The sequence below is a fragment of the Pteropus vampyrus genome, unplaced genomic scaffold (assembly GCF_000151845.1).
Source record: "Pteropus vampyrus isolate Shadow unplaced genomic scaffold, Pvam_2.0 Scaffold138, whole genome shotgun sequence".
Classification (NCBI taxonomy): Eukaryota; Metazoa; Chordata; class Mammalia; order Chiroptera; family Pteropodidae; genus Pteropus; species Pteropus vampyrus.
This window is the reverse complement of record NW_011888919.1, coordinates 1,576,861-1,589,354: the sequence shown is the minus strand read 5'-3', so window position 1 is coordinate 1,589,354 and position 12,494 is coordinate 1,576,861. Positions and strand designations below refer to the sequence as shown.

At 59.3% G+C, this 12,494-nt stretch overlaps 1 protein-coding gene across 1 annotated transcript in view; it reads left to right on the top strand.

Moving 5' to 3' along the window:
• Positions 1-8,278, top strand: part of CLPTM1 (CLPTM1, transmembrane protein) — a 27,561-nt gene extending 19,283 nt beyond the window's left edge. The window contains exons 5-13 of the mRNA XM_023535248.1: positions 1,053-1,312; positions 1,949-2,069; positions 2,664-2,908; positions 3,607-3,700; positions 5,621-5,811; positions 6,060-6,155; positions 6,470-6,605; positions 7,179-7,346; positions 7,562-8,278. Of these exons, the coding sequence (XP_023391016.1) occupies positions 1,053-1,312; positions 1,949-2,069; positions 2,664-2,908; positions 3,607-3,700; positions 5,621-5,811; positions 6,060-6,155; positions 6,470-6,605; positions 7,179-7,346; positions 7,562-7,833 (1,583 nt within the window). The 3' untranslated portion in view covers positions 7,834-8,278. The remainder of the gene's footprint in view (positions 1-1,052; positions 1,313-1,948; positions 2,070-2,663; positions 2,909-3,606; positions 3,701-5,620; positions 5,812-6,059; positions 6,156-6,469; positions 6,606-7,178; positions 7,347-7,561) is intronic.
• The last annotated feature ends 4,216 nt before the right edge of the window (positions 8,279-12,494 follow it).

The following is a 12,494-nucleotide window of genomic DNA, read 5'->3' as shown; positions in this document are numbered from 1 at the left end:
CAGGATGTGACTCCTGGGTCCTCCTTTTTGCCAGTTCCCTCTCCCATTTTCACATCTCTCCTGGCCTTTGGGGGCAGGATGGAGAAGTCACAGGAGGGGCAGTCTGCATATTGTCCTGGCATAAGGCAGAGCTGAAGAGTACCCAGGCAGGGTCGTGGGGAGATCGTGGTTCAGGGGGCAGAGAGCCTGGCCTCCGCAAGAGGAAGTGAGGTCCACTCCTGCTGGGGGTGTAGAGTCCCAAAGTATTTCTCACACTGGTGGCTCCGGGCCTTCTCTGGAACTGTCCCCAGCCAGCCTGTTTACGTTCACATATTCTACTAGTTGTCACTGGGCACCTGTGCAGGGGGTACGCCAGTGTCCAAAGCAAACCCTCCTGGGTTGAGGGGACAGACAGCAAACAAGTAAATTGGCAGTGATGGAGAGCTGTGAAGGAAATACGGGGAGGAACATGTCTGGGGAGCCTCCTTGGGCGGGGTGGGCACGGACGTCCTGTGGAAGGGGGACATTTAACCAGGGACTCGAGAGTGAGAAGGAGCCAACCAGGAAGGTTTCAGCCGTGGTGGATACGGGTCAGGGGGACGGAGCAGCGCATCTGAAGGCCCCAGGCTGGCACATTTGAAGAGAGAGGGGTGAGGTGGGCGAAGGTGGCTAGGGTGAGGCTGCAGGGGGTGGGCGTGAGCATAACAGTTCCCCTGCTCGAGCAGTGGGAACCTCTGGGCTTCGGAAGCAGCGGGAGGGCGCAATCAGACAGTTGGTTTAAGAGTTTTCGGCTGCCCTGCAGAGAAGCCATATGGAGGCACGGGCTCCGCCAGCAGGCCGGTGAGAAGGGGACTGTAGTCGCCCGGGAGGGGGACTTGGTGTGGCTCAGTGTGGGGCCCTGGAGGTGGCAGCTGTGGTTGGAGTGGAAGCATGTGCTGGAGCGGGTGTCCTCAGGATAGGCAGGATGGAATGAACGCAGCAGATTCTGGAGCCAGAAGACTCCATGTTTCTGCCCGGAGCCGTTCGGTGGCTGTTGGTATCACTGCAAAGACGGGGAAAGCGAGGCCGCTGAGGCTTGAGAAGGCAGGCAGCTCAGGCCTGCTGGCCACCGCTGTCACCAGGTGGCAGATGGAAGAGTGGGAGCCGGGAGACCGGTGGGCAGCTTTTGGTGGCAGAGGTCTGGCTCCACCAGGGACCAGCAGGTCTTATGTCCACTCCCTCTCCCCTGTCCCTGCCCCTTCCCGCAGTGATCAACAAATACAAGCGCCGGCGATTCCAGAAAACCAAGAACCTGCTGACGGGAGAGACGGAAGCCGACCCGGAAATGATCAAGGTAAACCTGAGGGGCCGCCGTGGGCGCTCATCTGGCCCACCACCGTGCTGCTGTGGACTCGACTCGGTCAAGCCTCCTCGCCTCTCTGAGCCTCAGTTTCCCTCTCTGGAAATGGTTAAGAAGCAGAGCTTCCTCTCAGGGAGTTGGGAGAGTTCCGGGGGAGGGGGGGTCCCATCGCTGTTCCCATTGTCAGATGGGGAGACTTGCCCGAGTGTCATTGCCAGGAAGTGGCAGGGTGGGATTCACACCCAGGCAGCCAGGCCCCCAGCCCAGGCTCGGCCGGACACAGAGTAGGGACCGATAACCGGGCTCCCATGGGAATTCTCCCTGGCTGGCTGGGGGCCAAGAGCCTTCCTCTCCCTGCAAGGAGGTCCCAGGCAGGAGGTCCCTGAGTGTGCAGGCCGCACGTGGTGCCCGCTCTGCCGCCCGGCATGCAGTTCCATCCGATGTGCAGGCCCAGGCTTTCTGCTCCGTCAGGCGGCTCGGGGTCCGGGGTCGCAGAGTCTGCTGTAAGGGCGGGCTTGGGGCCGGCTGGGTCGCTGTGGCGGTCACTCTTCTGCTGTCACAATTGTCACGGGGGCCCTCGAGGAAGTGAACAGGTGCCTCTGAGCCCTACCCCCTCCATTCTTCCCTCAGAGGGCTGAGGACTATGGGCCTGTGGAGGTCATCTCCCACTGGCACCCCAACATCACCATCAACATCGTGGACGACCACACGCCGTGGGTGAAGGGCAGCGTGCCCCCGCCGCTGGACCAGTGTAGGTCCCCAGCCCCCGGGCTCCTGACCAAGCCACAGCCTGGTCTCCTGGGTCTCCTGGGTCTCCTCCGGGCTGGGTCTTTATCTCCCAAGCTCCCCGCCCTGCCCCTCCCCTCCTAAACCCTCCCTTCCTCCCTCGCATACCCGCTGTGACTCCAGCACTGACCACCCAGTATGCCAAAACCGGTCTGCGGACACGGCTCCCACAGCCCACAGTCTGTTTTCAAAAAATATGCATCAGTTGCTGACTTTTAAAATTGGGGCAGCATCTTTTAAAAACCCAGATTTCTGACTTCTTTGACAAAACCCTGACGTGTGGTCACCCATGGGGCAGCCGTGGGCTGGAGCTGAGCCAGAATCGTCCCCTTCATTGGGGCTTGCCTGGCTGTTCCTGCCCTGTCCCCTTCACGGGGGTCAAACGGCCCTTCAGCTCCTCATGGTGCACCTGAAAAATGTCCCACCTTCCAGTCTCTGTCAGGGGGTCCCATCTCAATTTGCCGCCTTTGTCCTGGGAGGCCTGAGGGGTCTCTCCACCCTCACGGGTACCTGCGATGCCAGCCCAGGCTGAGCGGCGCCCTGCCCTTTGCGCCCGCAGACGTGAAGTTCGATGCCGTGAGCGGCGACTACTACCCCATCATCTACTTCAACGACTACTGGAACCTGCAGAAAGACTACTACCCCATCAACGAGAGCCTGGCCAGCCTCCCGCTCCGCGTTTCCTTCTGCCCGCTCTCGCTCTGGCGCTGGCAGCTCTACGCCGCCCAGAGCACCAAGTCACCCTGGAACTTCCTGGGTGACGAGCTGTACGAGCAGTCAGACGAGGAGCAAGACTCCGTGAAGGTGAGGCGGGGGCCGGGGGCTTCCCAGCGCCCTCCTGGGCTATGGGACGGGAAGGGGAAGTAGGCCAGCCGGAGGACCGGGGACCTTTGGCTCCCTTGCCCGGTTTCACAACCTCTCAGGCCCCCTCCCTGCCTTCAGCCCTGGCTGCCCCTGGGGATCGCGTCTCCAAGGCTTCTGCGGTCCTCTTTGCCGCGGCTTTTCTGTCCTCCCGGCCAGGCCCTCTAGGTCCGGTCCTGCCCCTGCCTGCTTCTGTCCCATAGCTCGTTTCTCCCGGACTTCGGGCTCTGACTCTCTGCTCCCTGTCACTTGTGTCCTTGATAACCGCCTGGTATCTCCCTCCTCCTCTGCCTGTGTCTGTGATGTTGAGACTCGGGCCGTGCCTGCCCGGGGCTGTCGTCCGCGTTGGGCTCCGCTCTGACTGTCCTCTCGGTCACGCCGCCTCTCTCCCCGTCGCTGTCTCTGTCTCGCCATCTCTCTCTCCGCATCGCTAGCCTGCCTCTCCACTTGCCTCTCTCTCACGCGCTTCCCTCCCGGCCAGTGCATGCTCTCCCTCTGGGAAGCCCAGGGGTCGGGTCTGTAGAGAATATCAGCAGGTCCTCTCGGGGTCCAGGGGGAGAGAGGGGTGGGCTAATGCAGGTGCTGCGTCAGTCAGCGCCCTGGCGAGGGCACGGCAGTGCTCACGGGCACCTCCCCCCCAGGTTGCCCTCCTAGAGACCAACCCCTACCTGCTGGCGCTCACCATCATCGTGTCCATCGTCCACAGTGTCTTTGAGTTCCTGGCCTTCAAAAATGGTAGGGGCGGGACCCTGGGGTCTATGAGAGGCTGTGGGGGTGGGCAGGGGACGGGAGGGTGCCTGGTGGGGGGATAGGGCCTGCCCCCTACCTTTTCTCTTCCTTCCGCCTAGGTCCTCCCCCTATCTTGGGTCTCTCAGCCCCTCTCCAGAGGTTTAGTGAACTGGTGAGGGCGATGGCCCCAAAACTCCCAGTCCAGAAACTCCCATCCACTAGGCATTGTGCCAGGGGAGGGGCCGGGCTGGGGAACTCCAAGGCCAGGAGCAGGGAAGCCCCAGAGCTGCTCCCATCACCCTGCCCAGCAGGCTGCCCACTGGGGAAGGTCCCTCAGAGCTGGGTGGGTGGGGCCCACCTGAATGGGAAGGTGACAGCCCTGTCCTCAGAAGGCCCCTAGGTTCCAAAGACCAACAGTGGTGATGGCCAGGGTTTGAGGGCTACTGGTCACGTGCCAGGCACTGTTCTACGGGCCGTCTCCAGTGAGCTCGTTGAGTCCCCGTAGTCACAGCCCCGTCAGGAAGCTCGTCGTTACCCCTACGCTCACGGCGAGGAAGCAGGGGCTCAGGGAAGTTAGGTAACTTGCCTGCAGTCACACAGCTCCCAATGGGCAGAGCCAGGATTCGGACCCAGGCGGCCAGCTCAGCACCCACCTTCATCCTCTAGGCCCTGCCAGCCACTCATTCCTTCCTACAGAACCCAGTCTAAAGGAGGCCTGCTGCTCCGCAACTTCTGGAAGTGGCGGTAGTGACAGATGTTATTATTATCAAGACAACATTGCCATGGCTGAGCATTCCATTCTAGATTGTCACATCAAAACTGAACAGAGACCTAGTGAGCCGAGTCAGCTGGGGTCCCTCTTTTCCTGATAAAAAAGGCACAGAGAGGGTGGTCACTCACCCAGGTCATGCAGGGGTCTGGGTCCTGGGCAGGCCCCACTTTACACCAGGCTTGCTGCCTCCCTGGTCTGGAGCAGGACTCAGATCCCCTCGCCAGAACCCCGTCTCCACGTGTGTTCTTCCCGGTCAGGATTGGGGGCATTCTGTGAATGTCCCTTCAAATCTCAGGGTCTGAGCAGGAGCCTGCCGAGTGTTCGAGAGCTTTGGAATCAGAACCAGGGCGGGGCGGATAGCCAGCGTTCACAGCCCTCAGTCACCGAGTGCAAAGCTGGCCCTCTGTGACCTCGGGCCTGGCGACGCCTCCCTAAGACAGGCGTTTGCGGGGTGGCCTCCTCTGGCTGCAGGTGTTCGACGCTCAGCCAGGCAGGGTCAGACAGTGCTGTTACCTCCATGTGGCTGACAGGACAACCAGGGCTCAGAGAGGGGCTGACCTGGGCCCCTTGGGCGGGGTCCAGCAGCCGTGGAAGGAGCTTCGGTTTCAGACCAGAGCCTGGGGCCCCTGCGCGTACCCCAGATGTTTGTGGGCCCCTTCCTCACAGTTTCGGGACAGTGGGCTGGAGGAGGTCCTGAAGCGTGTGTCCCAGGTCTTCACATCCGGGGAGGTGGCCCGGCACGAGGGTGGACAGCCTAGATCTGGTGTCACACAGACCCAGCTTTCATCCAAATTCCGCCAGGCCAGGCTCTGAGACCTCAGGGAAGTGGCTTCTCTGACGGCCCTTAGCACCTGGCAGGTGGTGAGCACTTGGGATGTGGCAATGGTGGTGGGTGGTGAGCACTTGGGATGTGGCAGTGGTGGTCATCACCAGTCAAGGGACTGCGCCCTGGGGGTTGTTGGGCGTGAGGACTGCAGAGGTCCTGCCTATCCGGTGCTCCAGCAGAGGCTTTACATGGGAGCGGAGAGGCATGTGCACCCCTCCCCCTTGGCCTACCCAGCACCTCCCCAGGGGCCTGAGGAGGGTGGGGCCTGAGGGAGCCACAGGAGGCACTTGGCTCAGCCTCCCTGCTTCCCCCCAACTCTCGCACACAGACATCCAGTTCTGGAACAGCCGGCAGTCCCTGGAAGGCCTGTCTGTGCGCTCTGTCTTCTTCGGCGTCTTCCAGTCTTTTGTGGTCCTCCTCTACATCCTGGACAACGAGACCAACTTCGTGGTCCAGGTCAGCGTCTTCATCGGGGTCCTCATCGACCTTTGGAAGATCACCAAGGTCATGGATGTCCGGGTAAGGCCAGGCTGCCATGCTGTTTCGGGGGCCATCAGAGGTGGGGGGGGTTGTCCAGTCAGCCAGACCCTGGAGCTGGCCCTGGGGGTTTCCCAATGCCTGCCACACTCCCAAGACCAAGGGGGTTTTCACACCAGGGGATTTTTCGGGTCACATGGGGCAGGGGAATTAGGAACGGTGAGGAAGGACAGGCATGAGGGGCGGGACCCGGCATGGCAGCCGACCACGGCCTCCGTCCCTGTCTGTAGCTGGACCGGGAGCACAAGGTGGCAGGACTCTTTCCCCGCCCAACGTTCAAAGACAAGTCCACATACGTCGAGTCCTCAACCAAAGTGTATGATGACGTGAGTGTCCCCCACACTGGGCCGTGGGGAAGGTTTCCAAGCACCACACACTCCTGGGGTACCGGGGTATGGGCAGGGGGGGAGGGGCGGGGCATCTGCCTGTTGACTGACAGGCCCACGCTTTATGGCCTGTCACACCCTCTAGTGTCACCCACCTGCCTTGTATACTTCCTAGCTGAATCCAAAGTTCCCAGGGCCACCTGGAAATTCCCCCAGGCCGACCTGCCAGACCAGGTGTGGGTGGGTGAGGATGAGGAACGGCTGCCAGGTGGGGCCCAAGGAGCCGGGTCCCAGCCCCACCCTGTGCCCCACAGATGGCGTTTCGGTACCTGTCCTGGATCCTCTTCCCACTGCTGGGCTGCTATGCCGTCTACAGCCTCCTATACCTGGAGCACAAGGGCTGGTACTCCTGGGTGCTCAGCATGCTCTATGGCTTCCTGCTGACCTTTGGTGAGCAGGCCTGGCCCGCCAGTTGGGGCAGGTGCCCAGCAGATGTCCCTCCGCCCCACTGGGCCGCACTGGGGATTCAGCAGTGATCAAGTCAGCCTGGCCCGGCCCTCCCGGGGCTCGCAGTCCAGTGTGGGAGACAGGGACAGCCCGGGGTGGGCAGGGGTGGCACATGGGGAGCCTTGAAGGGATGCCTGGTCTGGGCGTCGGGGGGCTTTTGGGAGGCGTGAACAGTGCATTTCAGTCCTCGTTCTCAGGGGAACCTACAGAGAAAACAGCAGACGAGTGACTTACAGCATGTAATGGGTGCAGGGAAGGGGTTGAGGTGAGGGGTACACATCAGAGGGTGGTCAGGGAGACCCCTCCCAGGAGATGTGTGAACAGCCCTGAAGGGTGCCAAGGAGGGAACAGTGCAGAGGCCCTGAAGTAGGGTGTGCCTGGGGGTTGGAAGCGGAGAGGAGGCCAGTGTGGCTGAAGCAGAGTGAGTGAGAGGAGGGAGGCCGGAAGTGAGGTCAGAGGTCAGGGGTCAGGACGTCCCTTTCTCTGTTCATGGGTGTCCCCTCACCACCATCACAGGCTTCATCACCATGACACCCCAGCTCTTCATCAACTACAAGCTCAAGTCTGTGGCCCATCTTCCCTGGCGCATGCTCACCTACAAAGCCCTCAACACCTTCATCGATGACCTGTTCGCCTTTGTCATCAAGATGCCCGTTATGTACCGGATCGGCTGCCTGCGGGATGGTGAGGCCTGGCGGGCGGGCCGGCAGGGAGGCTCCTAGCGGAGCTACGCGCGGGCTGGACCCGGGGCCCTGGGCTGAGGGAGGTGCCCTGGCCCCAGCCCTGCCCGGGGACCCAGTCTGAGGGACTTGGCCAGTCTTCGCAGGACTCCCCACCCCACGGGACGGTGGGCCGGGCCGGCCCCTCCCCCTCACACTGCCCCCTCACCCCACCCCCAGATGTGGTCTTTTTCATCTACCTCTACCAACGGTGGATCTACCGCGTCGACCCCACGCGGGTGAACGAGTTTGGCATGAGTGGCGAGGCCCCAACAGCAACAGAGGCCCTCCCACCCCCACCCACCCCGGCCCCTGCCACAGCCACCACCGCCGCCGCCAGGGAGGAGGCCTCCACGCCCCCGCCTGCCAAGCCCACCCAGGGGGCCAGCTCTGCTGCCACCGAGCCCCAGGAAGACCCTCCAAAGCCAGCACAGGACAAGAAAAGGGATTAACCGTTCCTGGTCCTCGTCCGCTCTGGCCCCTGGTGACCAGCGCCCTGCCGCCCCGGGCCCTTTACTTCTCCTCCCTGTCGCCCTTTCCCTGGACAGATCGGGCCGGGGCGGCTGGGGGCCCCCTTGGACCAGGGCCCCATGTGTGGTGTAGGGGCCGGGGCAGGCCAGAGCACGTGGTTTGTAGAGGCGCCATCTGTCCGTCTGTTCCTGTGTTTCTTCCAGCCATCTCGCCCCGCCAGCCCAGCACCATTGGGAATCATGGTGAAGCCGAGGCGGCGCTGCCGAGGGGGTGGGCCAGGCGGGGGAGGGGCCAGGGCCCCTTTGGGATGCTCATGGCCATCCATCATCTTGTCCCTCGTCCCCCGACCGCCCCCTCCTCTCAGACCGCCGCCCTTTAACACAGTCTGGATTTAATAAATTCATGTGGGTGTTTAACTTAAACTCAGTAACTCTCCTCCGGCCTTCCTTCCTCCGTCACCTTGGAGAGCAGGTCTGGGTGGCTCTCCCGGGTCTGGGAGAGAGACCTGCAGGATGCAGGACGTGGTAAAGTGGGGACAGTGACCCTCTGGGCCAGGCCCCTTTTTTACCCTTCTCCCCTTCCCAGCAGCCCTCTGGGGAAGCTGCTTGCTGTGACCTCGCTGCACCTATGCCCTTACCCATGAGGCTGGGTGTGGCTGGCTGAGACTCGGTGCCTTGCCTGTGCCCACCGATTGTCTCTGGGCCTCATGCCAGCAGGCAGGGCGGGAGTGCAGGCCTGCCCCAGGAGCAGACACCCACCACCTGATACATTTCCCTCCAGGGACCCTGGAGACGTGACCTTTCTCGAGACTTCTGAGCTCACCTCCCAGGGTCATGTCAGCAGTATGGGGTGCATCTTTGCTCAGAGTGGTGCCGGGCTGTAGCGCTCAGAGCTGTTGGGGTGTCACAGGCACCCCCAGGGCCACCAGTGCTGAGGATCCAGCCAAGCTCTGAGTGTGTGGCTCATGTGCCTTCCCAAAACTGGAAGCTGGGGCTGTTCCCTTACCTTATAGGTGAGGAGACAGGCCTCTGGGCGTCCCTGCACTCCCATGGGTTGGAACCCACATTCCCAGATTTATTTGGGGGCAGGGGCTGGTCTTATCAACACTGCAGGGAGAGGAGGCCCGGGGCTGAGGACCACGGCAAGTCCTCTCAGGCCCTACCTGCCACTCTGCCCTAAAGAGTTAGGGAACCTACAGGGTCCTGGGAGACGGTGCGGGCAGAGCCCCACGTGTACACACACATGCACTACTGCGGGCTCTGCTACTGGGCACCTCAGCTCGCTCCACTCCCTCCCCTGCCCTGCACCCTGCCATGGCCCCCAGTGCCCTAGGAAAAAGCCCAGGCTCCCCAGCAGGGCTCCTCTGGGGCCTGGGCCCTCAGGCCACCTCAACTCACAGGTCCATCTCCCTGGCTCCTCTCACAGCCGCACACCCCAGCCTTTGGCAAAGTCCTTCAGCTGCACCTCACAGTCGCTCAGGACTCTCATCTCTTCACTTCCCCGGAGACAGCCTGGGCCAGGCTCCTCACCCTCTGGAGTCCCCACCCAGCCTCCTCCCTAGTATCTTGCCCCAGTCCAGCCCCTCCCATTCACTCTTCACCTAGCAGCCAGAGAGAATTTTCTACAGCACGAACCTGGCCATGCCCGTCCCCTGCTCAGAACCTACCATGGCTCCCCAGTACCCTCGAGAGAGCTGTAGTGAGCGAGATCTTGAGGGGAGGGGACCTCGACCCCTATACCCTCCTCTCCCTTGCTTTAATTTGCTGTGATCTCTTAGCTCCTGGCTCTAGATTATGCTCTTACTAGGGGACGCAGGTAAGGCACACAGCTTTTTACCTTACCCCACGCATTATCCAGGTTGTCGTTCCGATGTCTCCTCCAGGAAGCCCTCCCTGACCACCCTCTCTGAGCCTCTCCATCTCCCTGGGCTCCTACATCTAAGCCCTGTCCACTATGGGTCATCACTGTGGACAGGTCATTCTCTGCTGGACTGAGCCTGTGAGGACAGAGCTAGGCTGTCTTGATCACTGCTGTGTCCTGGGCACAGAGGAGGCTTTCCGGGAATGTTTGCTGAGTGCACATTGACAGTCCTGACTTTCATGGGCACACACACATGCAGAAGTGTGGATCCTGATGGGGCCCACATTGACACTGGTGCCGAGGCAGACATGCAGTCAGTCAACAGATGCTCCCTGAGCCCCTCCCTTGGACGTTGCCCTGAGCTGGAGGGTCCTGTGTACACAGCCCGGACCAAGTCAGCCCCAGGCCCGCCCTCATGGAACTCAGCCCAGCAGAAGTCCTGCACCCTGAGGGTTTCTGACATGTCCTTTAACTCACCTAACAAAGAGTTGTGAGACCTGACCTTGGCCAGGGGCAGAGGGTAATTGGGTGGGCTCCCGGTCCTGTAATAGTTGCCGCTACTCCGTTCTCCTTATCGTGAGCCAAGTTCTAGTCAAAAGTGCTGTATGTGGTTTGCTTCATCCATTAAATTTAATATTAATGTTCGTATCACCTTACAAGCCATTGCTCTACCCCCATCTCCAATGCTTCCCCAGCAGTCTCTTCACTCTAGTTCCTTGCTGTTCCTTGCATATGCTATGCATGTTCCCACCTCAGGGCCTTTGCACTTGCTGTTCCCTGTGCCTTGAATGTTTGTCCTTAGATATTCACATGGATCGTTCACTGTTTCAGGTCTCTGCTTAAATGTCATTCTAGACCCTCCTTCAAGTTCCTAACCCAAATAGTACCCTCTGAACTCCATCCACATGTCCTGCTTTATTCTTCTGTAATACCAGACATGTATTTGCTTCTCTGTTTCTATCTCCCCGACCTGGATTTCGGTGCCATGATAGCAGGGGCTTTGGTCTGTTATGTCCCTTGCTGTGCCCGCAGCTTTCGGAACAGTGCCTGGCACCATTACACTGCGTGTAATAACTCTGTAAGTCAAATGTTCGCAAGAGCAGATGAGAAATACTTTGCCCAAGTAACGGGACACAGTATTTAGAACACAAAGTGCTTAGAACAGTGCCCAGCACATGTAAGAACTATATACAAGTGCCGACTAATATTAGTATCATATAATCCTCACAATCACCCTGTTATTAGACCCATTTTACAGTTCAGGCTCAGAGTGATGAAGTTAATTGCTCAAGGTCACACAGCACGTAAGTGGGAGACCTAGGATTTGAACCCAGGCACTCTGATTCTGGACCCTCAGTCATAACCTCGCTCGCAAGGCTCTTGTCACATGCAGACTACGGCTTGCAGCCAAACCCAGCATATCCCAGCTTTTGTGTAATTTTTACATCTTTTAAGTGGTTAAAAAAATCTCAAGAATATATTGTTTCACATGAAAATTATATGAAATTCAAATTTCTATATCCATAATGTTTTATTGGAACACAGCCGCGCTCATTGTTTCTGTTCTGTTGGCTGCTTTTGTGCTGTCACAGAGTTGAGCTTGTCTGATGCTCAAAGCCTGAAGCGTAACATATTTGCTACTTGGCCCTTTGCAGTTTTTTAAAAGTTTGCTCTATATTTTGCTGTCTGGCAGCAGCTTTCCGGCTTGAGCTTACATTCGAATCGCCTGAAGGGTTGGGGACCACGCTTTGAGAACTGCTGCTCTACACTACTCTGCCTACCAGCCGCAGGTACCAGGCCTGGCCTGGCACGCGCTATGGCCCAGTGCAGGCTCTGGCACACAGCAGGTGCTCAATAAATATACGGCCAATGAATCGATGAGTCCCTGGGGGCCATGGAGAGAAGAGAAACAAATTTTACACAAGCAGACAAAGCACTCTGTGCTCTGAAGGTGCCTGGCATCCAAGTTGGAATATAATGGTCACTCAGTGATTCTCAAGGACAAGGGAGGCTTTAGGAATGTGATTTAATCAAATGGCTGCCCCTCCTTGAACTTCAGTCTCCTCCTCTCTGCAAGAATCCTAATTCCATCACATGCCTCTGACGTGAGTGCAAGGTTTGAGGTATCTGCGAGGCCTCCAAGTAAGCCCTTTGCTCTGGTCAGGCACACAGCTCTGTTATGTACACTGGGGCTAACAGTTACCATGCTCAGAATGAGTTACTGAGCCTTGGAGCTACCAGTGCTCTGGGCTATTAGGAAACGTGAAAGGGCTGTGGCGAGGAATAAAACATCCGTCCATTCATTCAATAAACACTTGCTGGGCACCTACTGTGTTCCAGGAGCAGGGGATACAGCAAGGAACAAAACAGACAAATCCTAGAGCTGACATTCTAGCTTTAAACATTTAAGTATCTTCACTCCCAATTTATAGTTGATGAAAATGAGGCGTAGACAGACCACGGAGGTTTCCTAAAGATCATTATTATCGATGACAGCTGTACAGCCCTGGCAACCTCCTGATCCCGAAGCTTCTCTTTCAGCCAGAGAAACAACAGGTTCAAATCCCGCTGGTAGACCTGGGGGGATGACCTTCAGTTTCCCGACTTCCTCCACGGATAGAGCGCGAGTGGCCCTAAGTAGGCCTCAGTTGTCTCCGCCCGTGCAATGGCCAGCAGCGCTGGCCCCTCCCGAGCGCCCAGCCTCCTCTTCCCGGCCGGCCCCGCCCCCGCGCCCACGTGACGCGTGGGGGTTTTCCCGTTCCCCTTGCGTGACGTAACGACA